The 20,797-nt window shown below is 44.8% G+C and overlaps 1 protein-coding gene across 2 annotated transcripts in view; it reads right to left on the bottom strand.

The window, feature by feature from the left end:
• kiaa0586 (KIAA0586 ortholog) overlaps positions 1–20,797 on the bottom strand; it is a 107,839-nt gene that overhangs the window by 33,719 nt on the left and 53,323 nt on the right. The window contains exons 13-21 of one of the 2 annotated variants that reach the window (XM_041848094.2): positions 14,454–14,526; positions 13,206–13,502; positions 11,899–12,076; positions 11,533–11,715; positions 7,642–7,829; positions 7,389–7,505; positions 4,078–4,155; positions 2,030–2,217; positions 1,722–1,843 (exon numbers count right to left, since the gene is read on the bottom strand). In XM_041848094.2, the coding sequence (XP_041704028.2) occupies positions 1,722–1,843; positions 2,030–2,217; positions 4,078–4,155; positions 7,389–7,505; positions 7,642–7,829; positions 11,533–11,715; positions 11,899–12,076; positions 13,206–13,502; positions 14,454–14,526 (1,424 nt within the window). The remainder of the gene's footprint in view (positions 1–1,721; positions 1,844–2,029; positions 2,218–4,077; positions 4,156–7,388; positions 7,506–7,641; positions 7,830–11,532; positions 11,716–11,898; positions 12,077–13,205; positions 13,503–14,453; positions 14,527–20,797) is intronic. The other variant, XM_041848095.2, reaches the window with a different exon arrangement.

Genomic DNA, 20,797 nt, shown 5'->3' with positions numbered 1-20,797 from the left:
CATCTGCAAATGTGATACATCATTGATCTTTCTACTAGATGAGAGTGTGAGGCAACATCCCAAATGGCACCCTATTACCTATATAGCGCAGTATAAAGGGTGCACTATAAAGGGAATAGGGTGCCATTTGGGATACACCCTGAATCAATGGCCCGCTAACTTTGCTGCCACTGCCTCGCTTAGGTGTTCTGACTGCAATCCGTAGCAGCGGCGGGCAAGGAGAAGCAGAGCCGAGAAATGAGAAAGAGAAATCAATGATTTAATGAGAAACGGTATTATCGTATTGGGCTTCGACATGTCTTTTTCCTTCACGACAGACAGCTCGCACTCAAAGAAACCATGAGGCATACATTTCAATGAGGCATGTTCTCTCATCTCACCCCGCTCCTCCGCACACTCCACTGGCTTCCAGTCGAATCTCGCATCCACTGCAAGACCATTGGGCTTACCTACAGAGCAGCAAGAGGAACTGCCCCTCCCTACCTTCAGGCTTTGCTCAAACCCTACCCCCCAACCAGAGCACTCCGTTCTGCCACCTCAGGTCTCTTGGCCCTCCCACCCCTACGGGAGGGCAGCTCCCACTCAGCCCAGTCTAAGCTCTTCTCCCTTCTAGCTCTTACTCTACTGATAACTACGTTATTGAGGAAAAATCTACTTTCTATGCCTGTGATATGTGGTTGTCCCACCTAGCTATCTTAAGATGAATGCACTAACTGTAAGTCGCTCTGGATAAGAGCGTCTGCTAAATGACTAAAATGTCAAATGTAAACGTAAAATGCATGGAGTTATAAACAGCCCAGCTACATTGCTCTGGTTCAACACCAAAGGAAGGTCAGCTACTTGAACCAAGGAAATGATGTATAGTTAATCTATTCGGTTTAAATGTCAGTCAATATCTCAGCATGTATATGAACCCCATTTGAGCTCATTATTTAAAAGCCTGAGGGACATTTTGGAATTCCTGAACATGAGGATTGTGGTTGGTGGCTTGACAAAGCCGTTGAGCTTTAAGTAGTGTTTAACATGTCATTGGAAGGTCAACAGCACTCACAATGCTACCACAGAGCCCCACTGACACAGTCCCTGTACCACATAGCCCCACACACAAATTCCCTGAGGAAAGTGGCTACCAGAATCTTCCAGGACACAGCTATGCTGTAATGCATCATTGCTGGCTGGGGTTGAAACGACCAGGACTAGACCTTGGGATTAAAGGAATAATCCACTCAAAAACTATCTTTTGGCATTTTTGTTCATTAGTTTACATTTACATTTACATTTTAGTCATTTAGCAGACGCTCTTATCCAGAGCGACTTACAGGAGCAATTAGGGTTAAGTGCCTAGCTCAAGGGCACATCGACAGATTTTTCACCTAGTTGGCTCGGGGATTAGAACCAGCAACCTTTCGGTTACTGGCACAACGCTCTTAACCACTAAGCTACCTGCCCCCTGTTGATACAGTCTAAAAATGTTTTACATGTCAGCAATAAAGTTTTCAAGATACAAGATATTCAAAAAGCAAATTGTAACTTGCCACATCATCAGGATGAAGCGTTTTGCATCATATGATGCATTTTTCATCATCATGAATATGTGGCAAGTTACAGTAAGGGTTAGCATGACAAGTTAGCCACATCGAACTAGTGCTGTAAGGGAGTCGGGTTAAGGGTCATCATGCGATTAAGGTACAGTATACAATGTAACCAGTCCCAGTTCTCACCGATGTCAGAGGTAGCACTGTCCTCTGGCTCGGAGTGGGAAGGGCTCTGGTTCTGGGCGGGGTCAGCTAGAGGGGGTTGGTACATCTCTGAGATCATCCTGGCCATCAGCTGCTGCTCCACCCTGAACAAACAAACCAGTTACTTCTAACTATCTCCCTTTATGTTGATCGTGAACTCTACATTGCCTGTTGGCATGAATTTGGTATTCCAAGTAGTACACCAGTAGGGATATTGGAATGTGGCTTGTGTATTCTGCATTCAAAACTGTGTTCAGCTCCACTGCGTGACATAATGCTATCCTCCTCACCAGTCAACCAGCCTGTTCTCCAGGGTCTCTCTGTGTTGGATGGAGCTGAGGACAGGGTCTGGGGCTGGTAAGGGCTCTGCAGGGTAGCAGGGGAACAAAGGGCCATGGTACATTGCAGTAGGAGGAGAGGCCAGACCGTTGAGTTCTATAGGACCATTATGGAGCTCCTCCGCCTCCTCCTCTGGATCCTGATGGAAAAATACATTTTAATTGTAGGAAAAAGATGGGTGGGGAACGCTAGATGGATACACTAGTAGTAGGATTGGAGGCCCGAAAGGTTAAGACGAAAATGTGATTTGGGGTTTTAGATTCTTTGCTCTGGCTTTATGGTGTCCGTTTAGGTCACTGGTTTGCATTACTTTCAGATTCTTTGGCAGTAAAGACAGGGAAGGCTGCGTCAAGCTGGCTCTTCTATCTCATTTCCAGTGGCGAGAGAGAGAGAGAGAGAGAGAGAGAGAGAGAGAGAGAGAGAGAGAGAGAGAGAGAGAGAGAGAGAGAGAGAGAGAGAGAGAGAGAGAGAACGAGAGAGAAAGAGAGAGAGAGACGAGAGAGGGAAAGTGGGGTTTGCCTGCCAAAAGGATACTGTTTGAAGGTTTCTGCTTCGTCAAAACATTTAAATAAATAAATAGCTAAATACTGTTAGGGCTGAGGCGTTTGGAAGTGGGGACACTCTAGTAGCTGGCGTCTATACAGGGTTGTGAAACACAACAGAGTCAGCCCGTGTTTCATGACCTCTCTTTTTTGGACTGGATGCATTGTTTTGATGGAGTTTTAAAAACACAACACTTTATTAGGTTGTTGGGAGACGTTAAAGAGGGACTGTAGGGAAAGATTGCAATTTTAAAAAATAGCTTAATTATGGGCAATTGTTCCAGATCAAATTAAAACTTTTACAGCTTTAACTGTTTTGGAAATGTGTGCGTTACTTATTGGAACAATATCTCTGATCCAAATTACCACCATTTGAAACAATGAGAGGGAGGACTGAGTAACTAAGACAGCATCAGGCAGCAACTGAACTCTACTTCCCCATCCCAAATGGCACCATACTCACTATGTAGGGCTCTGGTCAAAAGTAGTGCACTATGTAGAAAATATGGTGCCATTTGGGACACAATTTTCTACCATATGTAAAACTCCCTCTCCTCTGCCATCCCCTCTCCTAACATTATTTCCATTGCATATCAAATCCACACAAAGCTACATTTCAATCGGCCTTGTCTGAGAATGTAGTTCACTTCCCGACCAAAAGAGGGCACTGTGGAACCATAGAGATGTTCTTAAATTCAAACCCCTTTTTTATTCCAATATCTTTCTTTCTTTCTGACAGCTATGAAGCCTGTTGTTCTCCTAAGCCTCCTTACACAATCATGACAGCAGGAGCATTTCTATGTTAACTAACTATTTGCCCTTGTATGACCGCGAGGAACCTGCCTTAATGGCCGATTTGCTGCAGTGCTGCTTTGGATGCTTGTTAGCGGTGAATATGGAAAGCTTATGGCTTTGTGTGGATTTGCTGATTGAGGGGATGTATGTTTACATAATATACAAATTCCTAGCGAAGCCACTGTGGAGGGCTGCTAAAGAAAGACGGTGCATCAAACAAAGAAGAGAACATACAACAGCCATTACAATAGATGGTGAAAAAACGTAGGCCTATTATTGACGAGAGATTTAATTAAATTAACATCCATTTATGATGATTAGAAAATGTTTTATTTTATTTTATTTTTTAGATGCGTAGAAGTGAGGAGAAACTCAAAAAGCTCTGTGGCACTGCTCTGATTATCGCTATCTCATTGGCATGCAAAGGTGACACGCTGTATGAAAATCAGATAATAATCTATTCCTTTTACAATATTTCAATCAGCCTTCCAATGGGGTGAACGTCAAGGGAGAAGGAGGGGTTAAAAGTGTTGGAAGCAGCGGACCTGATTTCTTGATGCCCTTGAGCCGGTGACTCAGAGGCTACATACTTCCCACACACTCAGGACTGGTCACGCACGCACAGAGACAGACGCGCAAATGGATTTTCTAATGGACTCTACCTGGGCAATGTCAGCAACCTCCAGGAAATGTGTTCCTGGGAAAACACTCTCCTCATCATCATGCGTTTCCTCCACACTCTGCAATAAGAGGATGGATAGATTATATTCCTTATTTAACCCGTGTCTAACTATGGGGGCAAAAAGAGAATTAGCACTCATTTCCCCCAGCTATGGCAGACCTGCAGTTCATGCTAGAAGATGACAAATGCCTGGAAAACCAATTATTATTGATAGGGTTGTGGTGACATTCTAAGATTTGTGTATGGCTATTGACCGTAAACAATAAACAACACCCTGGGAGAGAGAGTCAATTATGAAGCGAGTTCAATTCATCCTGCTTTTTATTTATAAAGTACAACCAATCAATCCAACACAATGGGCCGCCCCTCCAAATGGTGAATCTATAATAGGAAAAATACAACTCTTCTCCAAGCTCAATGATTTATTTCAGCATGGTAGCAGGAGGCAACAATACTAGCACCATTCAGCAGTGTTCATGATTGTTCCCTACATACAGTGCACTCACCTCATGTAGTGTGGTCTGAGAGGGCCATGAATCAAGTTGGAAAGTTGAATACATTAGTTTAATGACCTCACCCTGTCTCAGACTGAAACCACAGTGTTGGGCCGGGTTTATTCACATACTGTCCCACACAGCACAGGGTTACAGGGAAGCCAAGCCTCTGTATTCAACAGAAAACACTGCCAAGACTGATTGAGAGTCCTGTGATACATGGGACATATGCACTAGTTGCTGTGGTAAACACACACAAAAACATGCTTGGTTCAAACACTTGATTAATTTCCCATTGACTCCCCTTGCAGCATGCCAGTAATATACCAAGTAGTAGAAGGTTGACTTTGAACAGACTGACACCATTTGATTGAGAGGTGCTATTAGGCTACCTGGTAAGGAATTTGGTCATTAAAAAGAAAACCATTGTGCTAATGCTGAGTTTGTTTGTTACCAGTGCAACTATTTATGTGCTGTGTTGTCTGTGTTGTATTGGGCCGTCTGTGTTGTATTGGGCCGTCTGTGTTGTATTGGGCCGTCTGTGTTGTATTGGGCCATCTGTGGCGGTAGAGGAGTGAGTGTTAGAGAACTGAGAGCTGCAGTGTTTGTTGTGGACTGCGGCTGCAGATAAAGCTCCAGGACTTGGAGGGCAGAGTGTTGCAGAGAGAGAGGCACAGAACCACACCAACACATTATCATTCCACTCAGTCAGCACAGGGCGAGAGAGAGAGAGGGGGAGACTAGAGGGAGAGTGAGGGCGAGAGAGGTGGTGAGAGAGAAAGAGTCAGAAAAGAAAGGGATGGGGGATGGGGTGAGAGATGGACCGTACAGATCAGGCCAATATTGGCCAGGTGATTCACTACTTCAGTGAGATGGAGGAAGAAAAATAGCAAAATGTGTTACACAAACGCGCACACACTTAAAATACACACTCGACTGCTCAGGATGCTAGAGTTCATAGAAAAATAACAAATACAGGCCTACAGTGTTCTAAACTAAACAGATAACCAAAGAACAGCGGAGCGGAACAGACATTTTTAATCTCTCGAAAGTAGCCCTCAGACAGTGTGGAATGCTAGAATATCAAGTACATAGCAAGACATGACTCAACTGAAGGAGTGCTTATGACAAAGACATTACTGCCAGGAGGGTGATAGGAATGAGAACACATTTAGCCCACCAGCGAAAACTGGATAGCAGACTCCGGGAATCTTTCAGCAATTCTAGGACATAACCAAAGCTGCAATCAGCATAACTGGTATGTGACTGAAGCAGTATTGTGAGGAGGAGGAAGGATGTTGGCTAGGAATGAGGCTCATTGCAGCAGTCAGGCATCAGCCATAGCAGTCAGGCATCAGCCATAGCAGTCAGGCATCAGCCATAGCAGTCAGGCATCAGCCATAGCAGTCAGGCATCAGCCATAGCTCTACATCACTGCTTTGTCCTCGCATCGACTGACTCCCAGTGCAAGCACAGAGATTGATAACCCACATCCGTTGCCAGGCAACCATGTGTGCCTACCTGACTGGTGCAGAGTTGAATTTGTAAGAGAGAGTGAGTGGCCGGGGCCTTTAAGTGTGAGCAGCACTGCAGCCTGGCAGGCTCCACCACAAACTTAACAGTGGAGGCTGCCGAGTAGAGGACGACTCATAATAATGGATGGAACGGAGCAAATAGAATGGCATCAAAGACCTGGAAACCATGTGTTTGGTGTATTTGATACCATTCCACCTACTCCGCTCTAGCCTTTACCACGAGCCCGTCCTCCCCAATTAAGGTGCCACCAGCCTCCTGTGAGTTGTATTATACATTCACTTCCACACACACTCACTCCATGCAGACATGATATAAATACTTACGTGGAAGCAACACACCATTGCACACACACACATCTCATTGCAAAAAATGTGCTGTGCTGCATGAAGAGAAAAACCCAGCAAATGAATGTCTCCTATAAGCCATCAGCAGCCCCCGTGGTCTGGAGCAGGGCCAAGCTCAGATGGCCAAACAGCCAACTACAGTATATCCCCTGAATGGTCTGCCACCAGCTGCTATATGGGAGACATTATAGGCCCTCTGCCCACAACACACATCACAGCCAGTCCAGCATGGAAACATTACTGAGGAAGGCTAGCGGCGTCATGAATCACACAGTCTGGGAGAGACTGTCGTGTGTCCCAAATGGCAACCTATTCCCTATATAGTGTATAGGGCTCTGGTCAAAAGTAGAGCTCTACATAGGGAAGAGGGTGCCATTTGGGACGCTCCTGTGGAAACGTTAGCAGGCAAGAAACACTGGTGTCTACAGAACAGAGCAGGCATCACGGCAGGCACGGACAACCCCAACCCCAGCCCCAGCCCTGGGACCACTCCCATACGGATACTGTTACACCTCTCACTCAATGCTCCTTTTGTACCCCAGTCTGTGGACTCAGCAAGAAGGGAGTCCCGGTCTGGGGGCAGGGGCAAGCAGGGGGTCGTCTTTTGTCCTGGGGAGTGTGGAAAGGAGGGCTGAGCCAGACACACAGGAGGGCTGAGTGCAGTCCTGGCTGAGTGCAGTCCTGGCTGAGTGCAGTCCTGGCTGCACACCGTAGTACAACCACACGTTTCACTGGCCTGGTCTAGATGCTGATTGATGGATGTTTTTGAGGCTGAGCCCATTACTGCATAATATTGGGCCTTCATGTAGCTGGCTAGGGGGTGGCTAGGGGGTGGCTAGGGGGTGGGTGGGGGGAGAAAAGTACGGCACATTTCAAATTGAGTTGACGCATGTCATTGGGGTGTTACTGTACTGTACCGGTATGTCTGGAGATAGGACAGCAGCAGGAGGAGGTGGTGCTGATGGAAAGGGAGCTGGGCTCAGGCTGGGGGTTGGAGTTGGCGTGAGGGGTTCGATATTCACACTGGGCTGAACCTGATGCATCCAGAGAGAGATTTCAGATGCATGATTAAAATATAGACTACACAGTCCACACAACGATGCCATTACATTTGGGATGATCGTCCACAACCAGGCAGATATTGAGGCTGACTGATGAGGCTACCCTTACTTGCACTTGGAGCTGTGGTTGTCTTCTCCTAGGACCAGACACCACCTCTAGGATGGCCACAGTGGGTTTGCGGGGGGCAGGGGCCGGTCTGGGTGGGGACGGGGGCATGGAGGTGGTCACCATCACTGGCCGGTCACTGATGAGGACACGGGAGGGCTGCGGGGCCAATCCATCCACTCTGGGCTGGCCTGGAAGTAGAGAGAGGAAGACTTGTCAAATACTGACTCAATTAGACACACAAAACACAGAGACAGCAGACACTAACATCAAACTAATATAGTATGCTGAAGAGGTATTTACTGGTAAGTGTCTAGGCAATACTAATAAACACTGGTGGTTGGTTATATCATGGCACTGAGCTATCGTAAAAGAAAAGTCACCAAGGGAAAAAAAGCAGTTGCTTATTGTTTCAGGTACTAGCGCATGATGATACATGCAAAGGGGGGCTATAATATCACAGCTAGATGCACTTGAGCAGAGAGAGGGGTACGTCTCTCTCTCTCCCTCTCTCCCCTCCACTCTCTGTCTCTCCCGTTCAGCTCATAGAGTATATCCCCTTGGTGCAGAGCAGATAATATCTCAACCGTATTTACACAACATGGGGTAGTGAACAGTGAAGAGCATTACGTGCTGGGCGTACTAACAGGAGAGCTGCTCTCCTCCCACGGCTGGCTCTCTCTGCCGGTGGAAAGCACCAAACACAGTGAGCACACCTGGCTCTTATTTCTCCTGAGCTGCTGTTCTGTTTCGTTGTGGGAGGAGGAGGGCTGTAAACGACACCCTAAATAATAACTCTCATGCATCACTCTTTTGTCCTCCACACATCTGCCAACCTGGGACGCTGCCCACTCTACCCGCTCTGCTCGGCGCTCGCAAAGATTGGCATCTGTTTGGTGAGGAGGAGTTGGGGGAAAACTAGCTAGCTAATAAGTTCAGACAGAGTGTAGTTAGGTTGTATAATTTGTTATTGGACTCGTTGGTGAAGGCTTCTGTTGATGAGTTCCTCCTATTAAGTTATTAAGAGACGTGGACATGCAGTCCACCCCAACCACCACCACCGTAATGTAACACACAGGATTACATTAACCTAAATCTGCTCAGAGCAGAGCGGACTACAGAAAGCTGTTTATCCAGCCCTGAGCCCGTAGCTGGGGAAACATAAGCTTTATGATTTCCATCATTTGGCTGAAGGACATCCAAAAGGGTGGCTTCTTTTTTTGTTAGTTAATTCAGAGCTAGTGGCTCTGAATCATTTGGAATGCGCAAGTATTTTTTATGGAAAACACGTGGGAAGGTTTGGTCGGTTGTGTAACGGCTGGCAGTATAGGAAAACCATCCCAGCTAATTTGCAGTCGTCCTCCTCGTCCCAAGACTGGCTGAATTTAAATAGAACTGGAAGGAGCACAAAGCCAAAATAACAGATAATGAGAAACAAGGAACAGATGAACTGAGGCAGAATGTTGGTATTCAAACCCAGTGACCAACAACATGCACGAGATGGGAAACAAAGAACTCAGTGTGTGGAGTGATTGTAGGGAAGTGTGGCCTTGCTGCTGTACAGAGATACACTACGGGGTTCACGAGTAAGAAAAGCAGCACACAGATTCCAATGTGTCTGACCAACCACTCTGATAGAAGACTTGTCTCCAGCACAGCACATACACAATGGGATGAGGCTACTTCTTTTACACCTTGACTGCAAATCCCAGAAACTTCTTCTTGCACAACTTCCTAAAACAGGCTTGCAGGGGAGGGCAAACTGCCCTGCAGTGTTAATTGTGTTAAGTGTGTGTGTGTGTGAGAGAGAGAGTGAGAGAGAGAAATAGAGAGAGAGAGAGAGAGAGAGAGCGCGCTAGCTGGCTGTCCTGAGCTGTGCCTCTGTGTGTCGGAGGGAGTGAGAGTGGGAGTGGGAGCATCTGCAGCAGATGAAAGGGTTGGCAGGCTCCTGGAGGCCTCCACCCTCCCCGGGGATTCACAGCCAGAGAAGAAGAATTAGGCCAGCTCTAATCTATACCCTCACAACGTGACACACGGTCTCTGACTAGCTAACACACACACACACTCAGACCGACTGCTCTGCTCTGCTCTCCCAGTCCTAGCCCCTTCCAGACATACTAAGTTACCATCCTCATCAGTTATTCATGGTCTACTTTAATCTCAGGATGAGTTATTTAGGAGTGGCAGAGTCTGGTCTAGTGGTAGTGCTGTAGACTCCAGACCACACTTGCCCTCTGTCCCTACTCTCGGTCTCCCTCTCTACCTTCCGACTGTAAACAATACAATCCTGAAAACAATAAAATCTATAAACAAAATCCGCCCCAAAAAAATTGGGAGAAAAAAAGCCTTAGTTAGGCAGGATCCCTACATGGTACGTACAGGGTACTCTACTCTGACTGGCTGCACTGGGTTCACCGTCTCAATGCCGCCAAGAGCATTCAAATGATACACCTACATCTGAAATAGGAAGTCCTACATAGATATGGTGATACCATGGATATAGAAACACTATAAGAAAGTTAATTGTGTTTAACTAGGGAGTTGCATGTAGTACACATGTATAATATTGATTATGTGCTGCTATAGGAGAAAGTAATTATCAGAATTAGCCACTCCCCAGACTTATAGATTCAGATTTTAGACTGCATTACAGCTAGACAGTTTTACTATGGGACTGCATTACAATGCTGCGGTGGTAGGAATCTGCCAAACCCCCATGCAGACAGACACACTGATAAATTGGCCTTTATTGTCCTTGAGAGGGAACCATCAAGACACTCCCAAATAAGCCCCAACACTAACAAGTGTGTGTGTGTCCCACTAACAAATGAGAATGAGTCTGTATTAGAGAGTAAAGGAACTTCTCCCTCTCTCAAACACAGTAATGAGAGAGACACCGCATTGCAGATGCTATTACCGGATTTCTTTTGTTCTCTCTGTCTGAAAAAACCCACCAGCACTTGAGGTCAACAAAGCAGACAAGAGACAAATGACCTCCCGCTGTTTGAACAAAAATATTTGATTTAATTCTATTTGATTCCATTTCGGATACGACGCATCATTAATTTTACTCGGCTGCTGGCCAATTACAGGTTATTACTGTAGTTCCTATCAGAATTGCTCATTTAGCTTTTTGTGTGTGGAGGTGCTGATATTTCAGAGAGGATATAATCATACGTTTTGAAGCTAAAATAAAATAAACATATTTCTCAAAATAATGATACAAATTCAACAAATGTTTCGAGAAGTTTAGATGAGGTCATTATCATTCAAGAAAAGGAAAATGCTATCTTGTATCATTTCAAAACACTCGCTATCCCAAAAGATTTTAATAAGCTAAATTACTTTTGAGAAAGTAGTCAATCAGATGCAGCTCCTCAAAAAATGAGAGAGCCAGGTTCTACCTGTAGTTTATTCAAATAGAGCTTTGGAATTAGAGAGAGGGAGAAGAAGCTATAATTAAGCTTTAGACTGAGAAGCTTCATTGTAATACTAATTAAGTCATTTAGATTCCTCCTCTCCCCTCAACATTACTTTGTGCCAGTTTGTGTGTGTGTTTGGTGTGTGTGTGTTTGTTCTGTGTCACAATCCAGTGACCTTTCAGCTGAGAGAGGACGGAGATGAACAGAGTGGCACACCACGCACTGTGAGGCACCACACTCCTATAATAGGTCCGTCCGGGAGCCATTTAATTGCAGTGAGGAGCTAGATGGCCTTTGAGGCGAAGCCAACAAACAGTAAAGAGAGGCGTGAAAATAAGACCGATATCAACAAGAGAGTTGTGTTAGCTAGCTTCCAATGGGAAAATTGGAATCGGAGTCCGAGTCAGCACAGTAAGGGTCGGAACGGTAGTGTAAAAAGGGTATATCAGCCCCAAGTAGAGTCCAGTCTCACCCAGTGGGATGGCCATGGGGATGAGGTACCCCTCCAGCGAGGTCCCAGGGTGGTACTGGGTTCCCCCACGGGTCGGGCTGAAGATGTACTTAGGTTCACTGGGTACAGCCGGGTACAGAGGAGAGGAGACTGACTGTCCATGGGGGAGACTGGTCTGGGTCTTAGATGACTTCATCTTCACCCCTGGAGGGCGGGAGGGAGGTGAGAGAGGCGAGAGAGAGAGAGAGAGAGAGAGAGAGAGAGAGAGAGAGAGGAGAGAGAAGGAGAGAGTGTGTGATTAAGTGCTAAAGAAAGAGAGAGAGAACACGTCACATGAACAACTGTGGGAAAACATAAGCCTGTTGAGATCTCTGGTGAGCCACTCACCTCTCACACTCTCTACCACTCTTGGCCGCGGGGCTTTGGACTTTGGGGAGGGAGAGTTGAATCGGAGATAGGGCCCTTTCTTCAGTGTCCTCCGATTGCCTTCGTACAGAGCCTTCCCATACAGTTTCACCAAATACTCCTCTCCACCTTGGTCTGACTTCATCTCTCCACATTGACTCTGTAATAAGAGGAATACACTGTCAAACACTACTACACTACTGTGTGTGTGTGTGTAACCGATGAAGGTACTTTCTGCACTTCAGCGCCACTGATTCTTGTACTGAGTGATGTTTTTCTCAGCCTCAAGCTATTTTCTGTTGGACGTTCAACCTTATATCTGAAGTGCTGTCTGTGTGGCTTCCTGTGTTTGAGTAATAAAGAGAAACCCTAACAGGTTTGTACACAAAGTAACAGGCATGGATACTGCACGGACCTGTATAGAAGACCTGTATAACTGCATTATCTTGTTTATTTTCTTCTTCTCTGGCATTTCACATGCTATATTGCTTATCTATATTCCTACCTTTATTGGGCATTGTTGGGAAAGAGCTTGTAAGTTAAGCATGTAACTATAATGTTTTACACCTGCTGTATGCTGTGCATGTGACCAAAAAAAATTGAAACTGTAACTTGAAAGTGGATAGACCAGACACAGGGGTAAACTAAACTAAGCACTGTCCTGGTTGCTAGGTTCTGTATGCTGTTCTTGGGCTCATGGCAACACGGTCGGCCCATTAAGCAAAAAAGGTATGCAGCTTGGAGATAAGCAGGCTTGTCCTTTGTCTGGTTTAGGTGTTGTGCTTCTTATCAATGTGGGAGGAAACATATGGGCAGTTAGAAAACCGCATTTAGTTAAATAGACGTGGCGGAAGCTTCAGAAACGCCGTGTTTGTATCCAGATGGGAAGATTAGCAAGACGTGACGGAGTGGTGTGACCACTTTGTTGTTTGGGTCCCGTCGATAAGTCAGTCAACACTAAAAGCAGAAATAGATTACATAAATAAATACAGGGTTTCAGAAAAGTTATGTTCAACGAGACAGTCCAGATACGGGCTGTGATTGCTAATTGTCTGTTGATTAGTGAAATGAAGGGGGTGTATGGTTCAGTGCTGTCATGGGCTGAATTTATTGGGTTGAGCTGAGAGGCTGAGAGCTGAGAGGCTGAGAGCTGGGAGGGCAACAGTCGTCTTTGTCCGAAATGACACCCCATTCCCTATATAGTGCACTACTTTTGACCAGGGCCCTGGTCAAAAGTAGTGCACTATATAGTGAATAGAGTGTATGTTCAGTGCTGTCATGTTGCTCACCGCCTGTTGAGATGGAGATGGTCTCAGCCTCACATTGGGGCCAGTGGTATGTTTGCACTTGTTGATCAGCTCCTCAGTGCTTTCTGTCTGTCCTCTGGCTGCTCTCTGACTGGGCTTACTTCCTGCTGTTCGAGGTCCACCAGTCTGAATCCTGCTCTTCACATCATTAAGCCTGGAGGTGATGATGTCCTTCTTGGTCCCTCTGTCTTTCTGGAGTAACACGGCAGCAGCAGTAGACTCTTTGACTTTGTCTTTAGCTCTCATCTGAGCAACAAGGTGTTCTTTTGTAATATCGGCCTGCAAAAAACAAACAAGCAATGCCGGATTTACTTGAGGACAGCATTTAGTGATATATCTTGGGATAGTCATTCGTCAGAAATGGTAATTGTCTTCTTCAGCTAAGACTGAAACTCTCTCACAAAGACGATGGATTCAGATGCTATAGACAAGTAATAGACAACAGACAGTGTTTTCGTCCAGCCGTGAGACACAATTGCACCCTATTCCCTTTATAAAGCACTACAAAAGTAGTGCACTATATAGGGAATAGTGTGCCATTTAGGACGCATACCATGAGCTTAATTGAAACAAATGTATTCAGTTTCAGCAGATGAATTATATAGATATTTGGACTTGAGGACCTGAAAGCTTGGGGACATTCATTTGGCACAGCCAGCAGCCTTTACCGCTGCTCAAACGCTCTTATTTTTATGGAGCATTGCTCTTCTTCTACCACAGTGAAATTGTGAACCTACCATCAACTCCTAGTTTGAATCAATTCTCAGCTGTGCCAGAACGCAATTTTCGAAACTAGTAAAAAAGAGCAGAAGTTGGAATTCTCACTCTGCTGCAAAGCCTATAAAAAGGGCGGCTGAACTCAGTCCCACCTGGCTTTTGTGGCCGAGATATTTACTTTCAAACAGCATGGAGCATTTAAACCAAATTGCATGGATTATTTAGATCTCTCAGAGGAGGACTAAGGGTTGAAAATAAGTTGAAATACTTGACTTTAAAAAATATATTACACTTAGCTAGTTTTCTGGATCGCATACAACTCTGGCATTTTACTTAGAGTAATGTCAATGTAATGTAATATCTTATGGGGTGTTCATAAGATGCTTTGATCTAGCATTATTCAAATGGAAATGAATGTTGTGCAATATATGCTGATCCAACTGGACCAAAAACAAAATGGCAGTTGGAACAAACCAACTGAAATTACTCAAGGTGACCTTCTGACCGACTCACCTGGATATCCTTACTCAGGGCGTTGATCCATGCATCCACTGTCTTCTTAATCCTGACTTCTTCTGTGGTGTCCCTGTAACACAGGGAACACATGGATGCTTTACCATGCTGGAGCTGCAGCCAACCTCCCTACTTACCAACGGACTGTACATACAGTATACCCTATCCACACCACATAACATCATTCATACATTATTGCTCTTCCCAGGACACTCAATCATATCAACGTGAACTCATAACACAGCATTTATTACTTCCCATATGAGGAAACACTAACAAGACTATTAAGTATGTGTCATAATAACATGAATGGGTGTGCTCTGTTCGTGTTTACTAAACTAGTAGCTATCTATATCCACTAGACTAGAGCATTGTCTGTCTACCTATATGAACACACACTTGGAAACAGATTATCTAGTATATCCCTAATATACTGTACTGTGTCATCATCACAACAAATCGCTATACTTTTTTTCTACTCCCATGTTATTTTTACTTCTTATTTTTATTTGTTATTCACTGTGTCACTATTTCAATTTTTTATTAAATTTTTATTTGATCTTTACCGCCGCATTGTTGGATAAGGACCTGTAAGTAAGCATTTCACTGTTAGTCTAAACCTGTTGTCTACGAAGCATGTGACAAATACAATTTGATTTGATTTGACTTTATTACATTTACATTTACATTTTAGTCATTTAGCAGACGCTCTTATCCAGAGCGACTTACATGAGCAATTAGGGTTAAGTGCCTTGCTTAAGGGCACGTCGACAGATTTTTCACCTAGTCGGCTCAGGGATTAGACAGAATAAGGAATAAGACCTAGAGAGAGGGTACTGAGGCTTGACAGATGCGTACCAGAACTCAGAACAAATGCAGCAGCTCAGTGAGGAAAGCCCACCAGGGCTGCTGTGTGTGTGTGTGTGTGTGTTTACGCGAGTGTGTGTGTGTGTACGGGCGTCAGCCAGGCAGGGAGGCAGCTAGCTCCTCATTTTGATGCTGGGGGAGAGTCTCTGTCTCTGGGCAGAAAAATACAGTCTCCATTTCCCTCTGAGATCCTGAGGAGTGAGAGAGGGGGGTCTGGTCTCTGTGAGGTGAGCAGCTGGCTGGAGTGGGAGGGGAGAGGGAGAGTAGAGGAGAGGGAATTTAGCTTCATTGACACTGACCCAAACCTCATTACCCATATAGATGAAGCTACCCTCCATGGCTGCGTTAGCTCCCATCCCTGGTGTGTGTCTCTTTGAGTGTGTGATCTGGGATGGATCTACCTAATCAGGCGTTGACTCCAGACACATAAAAACATTTAAAAATACTTTTGAAAAATGGTCACAGGTGCAGTGAAATGTGTTGTTTTACAGGGTCAGCCATAGTAGTACGGCTCCCCTGGAGCAAATAAGAGTTAAGTGGCTTGCGCAAGGGCACAACGACATATTTTTCACCTTGTCAGCTCGGGTATTCAAACCAGCGACCTTTCGGTTACTGGCCCAACGGTCTAACCGCTAGGCTACCTGCCGCCCTTGTGTGTCAGTCATCAGTGCAGCATGTGACCTGCTGCGAAAACAAACCTGTAGGATTATTATTCTCAAATGTTCAAAGCCTCCCATTATGGTGGTATAACAACACCATGCCTGATTATACTTTTTTTGTAACAGGCTTGTCCATGATGGCAAACGTATCAACTGCTGGACAAAATTCAATGTCAAACACATTTAAATGATAGCTGAAAGTGGAGGCCTGGGAATCATACAGCCAATATGCAACGATTCATACAGATGGTAGGAAATTACCAGAAATAGGCCTAATGATAGTTATGTCTGCAGACATAATATCCCCATTGGAACAGCATCCGGAAATTCTCTGGAATATGAAAAACAGAAACAGTGCGTCACTGTCTATGAGGTCTAGCAGAGAGAGCACTACTACTCAACTATTCTGTAATCCAACGGAGAAACAACAACAGAGAAGGCTGCCTGAACCCCTGCCTGAAAATGTTTTGTTTGAAAAATTCAAACAACTGTCTGTGCCAACTGCCAAGGGTCGTGGACAAATGACTGTCTGCTTCTAATTTACAGACAGGGGATATCAGGATTCATCTTTAAGCCAGAGACAACATGTGTCCAGCAGCAAAATGCTGAAGAAGCCAAACAAAATAAATGAGAGGAAATAAATCTAATAGAGAACAGTTTTCGAAAAAGAACAAAAGAGCTGTGGAGTGGTGACTAGGAACACAGACACTGCAGACAGACAGAGACGGGGTGAACCAGGGCCAGGACGCCCATCCAAGTGTGTTCTCACTGAACCCACCTGGTGAGATATAACACAAGTAAACAGAGCACAAACTGTCACGCTCGGTTGAGCAATTGAGATGGAGGCACATTTTTGTTTGCAAATGGCTTCATTAATATGTTGGGTGGAAATGGATGGCACGCATTAAGTCTTTCCCTGCCTCGTTTTGCAATGTCATGCAATACAAATGACTGAATCCATCAAGCAACCAACCAACCATCCAGTCACATTTGAGGGTGATGTCAACGTCAAGCCATCCGCTTCAGCTCCCTCCCCCTTACCTGAGCATCTGGCAGCCCCATCCCAGTCCTGTGACCTTTCCAATGAAGGAAAAGATCAACGCCATTATGATGGGGAAGGGGAAGGGGGGGCCGGGGGGCAGCTGCATCAATTAGTGTGTTTGTGTTGTCATGCTCTGACATTAGCTCAGAGCTGATTGCGGCCGGCTGCCATTTTGGAGATGATTAGCATACGAGCTGACATTTGGGCTCAGGGTGGTTTTAGTTATATTATAATACGAGATGGAGGGAGTAGTGTCCCACTGAGCCAACATAAAAACCTGATAACACATCATACCGTAGTAATGTGTGTTGTGTGGTTGGTATGTGATGACATCATCTGAGTAACCTGTTCACTGTACTTTCCTTTATGTTGAAATTCTATGGTTCCTCTCTTTGCCCGTTCTCTGGACAGATTTATCATTCACACCATGTATAATCCATAGAATTAGAATATTATAAAATTAGAATAGCATATTGAGTGAACCCATGCGACTCAGTGAAATTGCTGTGGTCTGAGAAGCTTTGTACCCTCTAGTAATTATATTTCTCTGGTGTAATCTAGCTTCTTCAGTGCGGGAGGGAATTAGAACCTATTTCTATGATTAGAAGAGCATTGAAAACGCCTGTTATATTATGGCTGTAATGAGATAACCTTTCATCCAGAGAGAGACTCAGTATCATTATGCTGCAGACTACTCCTTCTGAAGGACCCTGTCTGTGTGCTGTGGACGTAAGGCAGCCAAACCTTCTCCATTTCAATGTTTAAACCACTGCTTCCGCACTCCATTAGAGAGAGAGAGAGAGAGAGAGAGAGAGAGAGAGAGAGAGATCAGCCTTGGGTGCTGCATCGCAAGACATTAGGCAATCTCACCCACTGTGAACCTTATTAATGTCACAATGAATCTCTAAGGCAAGAAAAGGCATCGCTCCGCCACCACTCTATAAGATGAATGCAACGCTTCGGATGTGTAGCAGGTATTTATACTGAACAATAATATAAACATAACATGCAACAATTTCAAAGATTTTACTGAGTTACAGTTCATATAAGGAAATCAGTCAATTGAAATAAATGCATTAGGTTCTAATCTATGGATTTCACATGACTGGGCAGGGGCACAGCCATGGGTGGGCCTGGGAGGGCATAGACCTACCCACTGGGGAGCCAGGCCCAGCTAAACAGAATGAGTTTTTCCCCACAAAAGGGCTTTATTACAGAAATAAATACTCCCCGGCAATTTCTGCTATCTTTTATTTCAGCTCATGAAACATGGGACCAACACTTTACATGTTGCGTTTATATTTTTGTTCAGTATACTTCAAATAACCTCTCTTTTATATGAGGAAGTGATTTGACAATTTTCTCTGCTTGTTTGAAAGGCAGACAAACAAACACACATCCAAGCAGGACATCTCCTGAGTTTTACAACGTTGATTAATCAATGGTCTCTCCATGCTTTCACATAAGCTTGGTCAGTTCTACAGAAACAATGTGTCAGGTTGGTCTATTGGATACTAATGTTGGCAAGGAAGGAAAACAAACATCACTCAGGAATGAAAGAAATGACATTAATTTGTGAACCATTCCCTTCCCGTTAATGAGGTACCATTAAAGGGTAAAACCTCCAGGGCGCTCACCGTCTCGCAAGCAGACTCACTGAGAAGAGGGATAGAAGAGGGCTGGAAGCCTTGAGATTTCCCTACATGTCCAACATCTGCTACGTTGCAGATTCTCACTGCTCACCACCACATTGCATGTCCATTTATGCAAAGTGCAGTTGACCATCAGAGGCTCGGCTACGGCAGGTAGCCTAGCGGTTAGAGCATTAACTGAAAGGTTGCTAGTTCTAATCCCCGAGCCGACAAGGTCAAATCTGCCCCTTGAGCAAGGCGCTTAACCCTAATTGCTCCAGGGTCGCTGTCAATAATGGCTGATTCCATTTCACACCTTGCACTTGTGCAGGTTACCCACTTGCAGTGAAACAGGACAAATATAAGCACCCCCTAGTTGACCTTCTGATTTTCCAGTCAGAAAGTCAGTCACTTCAGAGTCCACATCTCACATCAAATTTATTGGGTTGAGCTGAGAGGCTGAGAGCAGCAGTCGTCTTTGTCTCAAATGGCACCCTAATCCCTATATAGTGCACTACTTTTAACCAGGGCCCATGGGGAATAGGGTGTCATTTAGGACGCACACATCCTCTCCTCCCCACTGACAACTGCCTGTCATAGTGATTGTTCCATTTGGCTTAGCCCTCCGCAGCCTCCAGTGTGCTCCCAAAAGGAGATACACAACTCTCAACAATGGAGCTCAGCGCAGGCAATTACTGCCCTGAATTCTCCCAATTTGCCCTCCGAACATTTCCCACTTGACAACAACAACCCAAAATGTTGCGAGGGCATTTATTATATTCAGAAAGTTTCTCCAGGAATAGATTTGCTTAAAACGACCATGCTGTAGAACTGTTGGTGTTCTTTTAGATCTTTAACATTTCTACCCTCACATTGGTGGTGCTACATACTGCTGGTGGAGGGGAGTTACCTCATAAAAATGTAAACTGCTTAGAGTTCAAGAAAGGTTCTATTAAGGAAATGATCTGTTTACAGTGAGGGAAAAAAGTATTTGATCCCCTGCTGATTTTGTACGTTTGCCCACTGACAAAGAAAATATCAGTCTATAATTTTAATGGTAGGTTTATTTGAACAGTGAGAGACAGAATAACAACAAAGAAATCCAGAAAAACGCATGTCAAAAATGTTATAAATTGATTTGCATTTTAATGAGGGAAATAAGTATTTGACCCCCTCTCAATCAGAAAGATTTCTGGCCCCCAGGTGTCTTTTATACAGGTAACGAGCTGAGATTAGGTGAACACTCTTAAAGGGAGTGCTCCAAATCTCAGCTTGTTACCTGTATAAAAGACACCTGTCCACAGAAGCAATCAATCAATCAGATTCCAAACTCTCCACCATGGCCAAGACCAAAGAGCTCTCCAAGGATGTCAGGGACAAGATTGTAGACCTACACAAGACTGGAATGGGCTACAAGACCATCGCCAAGCAGCTTGGTGAGAAGGTGACAACAGTTGGTGCGATTATTCGCAAATGGAAGAAACACAAAATAACTGTCAATCTCCCTCGGCCTGGGGCTCCATGCAAGATCTCACCTTGTATAGTTGCAATGATCATGAGAACGGTGAGGAATCAGCCCAGAACTACACGGGAGGATCTTGTCAATGATCTCAAGGCAGCTGGGACCATAGTCAACAAGAAAATTATTGGTAACACACTACGCCGTGAAGGACTGAAATCCTGCAGCGCCCGCAAGGTCCCCCTGCTCAAGAAAGCACATATACAGGCCCGTCTGAAGTTTGCCAATGAACATCTGAATGATTCAGAGGAGAACTGGGTGAAAGTCTTGTGGTCAGATGAGACCAAAATCGAGCTCTTTGGCATCAACTCAACTCGCCGTGTTTGGAGGAGGAGGAATGCTGCCTATGACCCCAAGAACACCATCCCCACCGTCAAACATGGAGGTGGAAACATTATGCTTTGGGGGTGTTTTTTTGTTGTTATTCTGTCTCTCACTGTTCAAATAAACCTACCATTAAAATTATAGACTGATCATGTCTTTGTCAGTGGGCAAATGTACAAAATCATCAGGGGATCAAATACTCTTTTCCCTCAGTCATTAAAGCTTGAATCTTTAGTTGCCACATCCATTTTCTGACTCATAAATTAACAATAGGCTATATACCCATTGATTCTTGAAGAATA

The sequence above is a fragment of the Coregonus clupeaformis genome, chromosome 25 (assembly GCF_020615455.1).
Source record: "Coregonus clupeaformis isolate EN_2021a chromosome 25, ASM2061545v1, whole genome shotgun sequence".
Taxonomy (NCBI): domain Eukaryota; kingdom Metazoa; phylum Chordata; class Actinopteri; order Salmoniformes; family Salmonidae; genus Coregonus; species Coregonus clupeaformis.
Note: the sequence above shows the minus strand (reverse complement) of the source record. Positions and strands in the feature narration are given on the sequence as shown.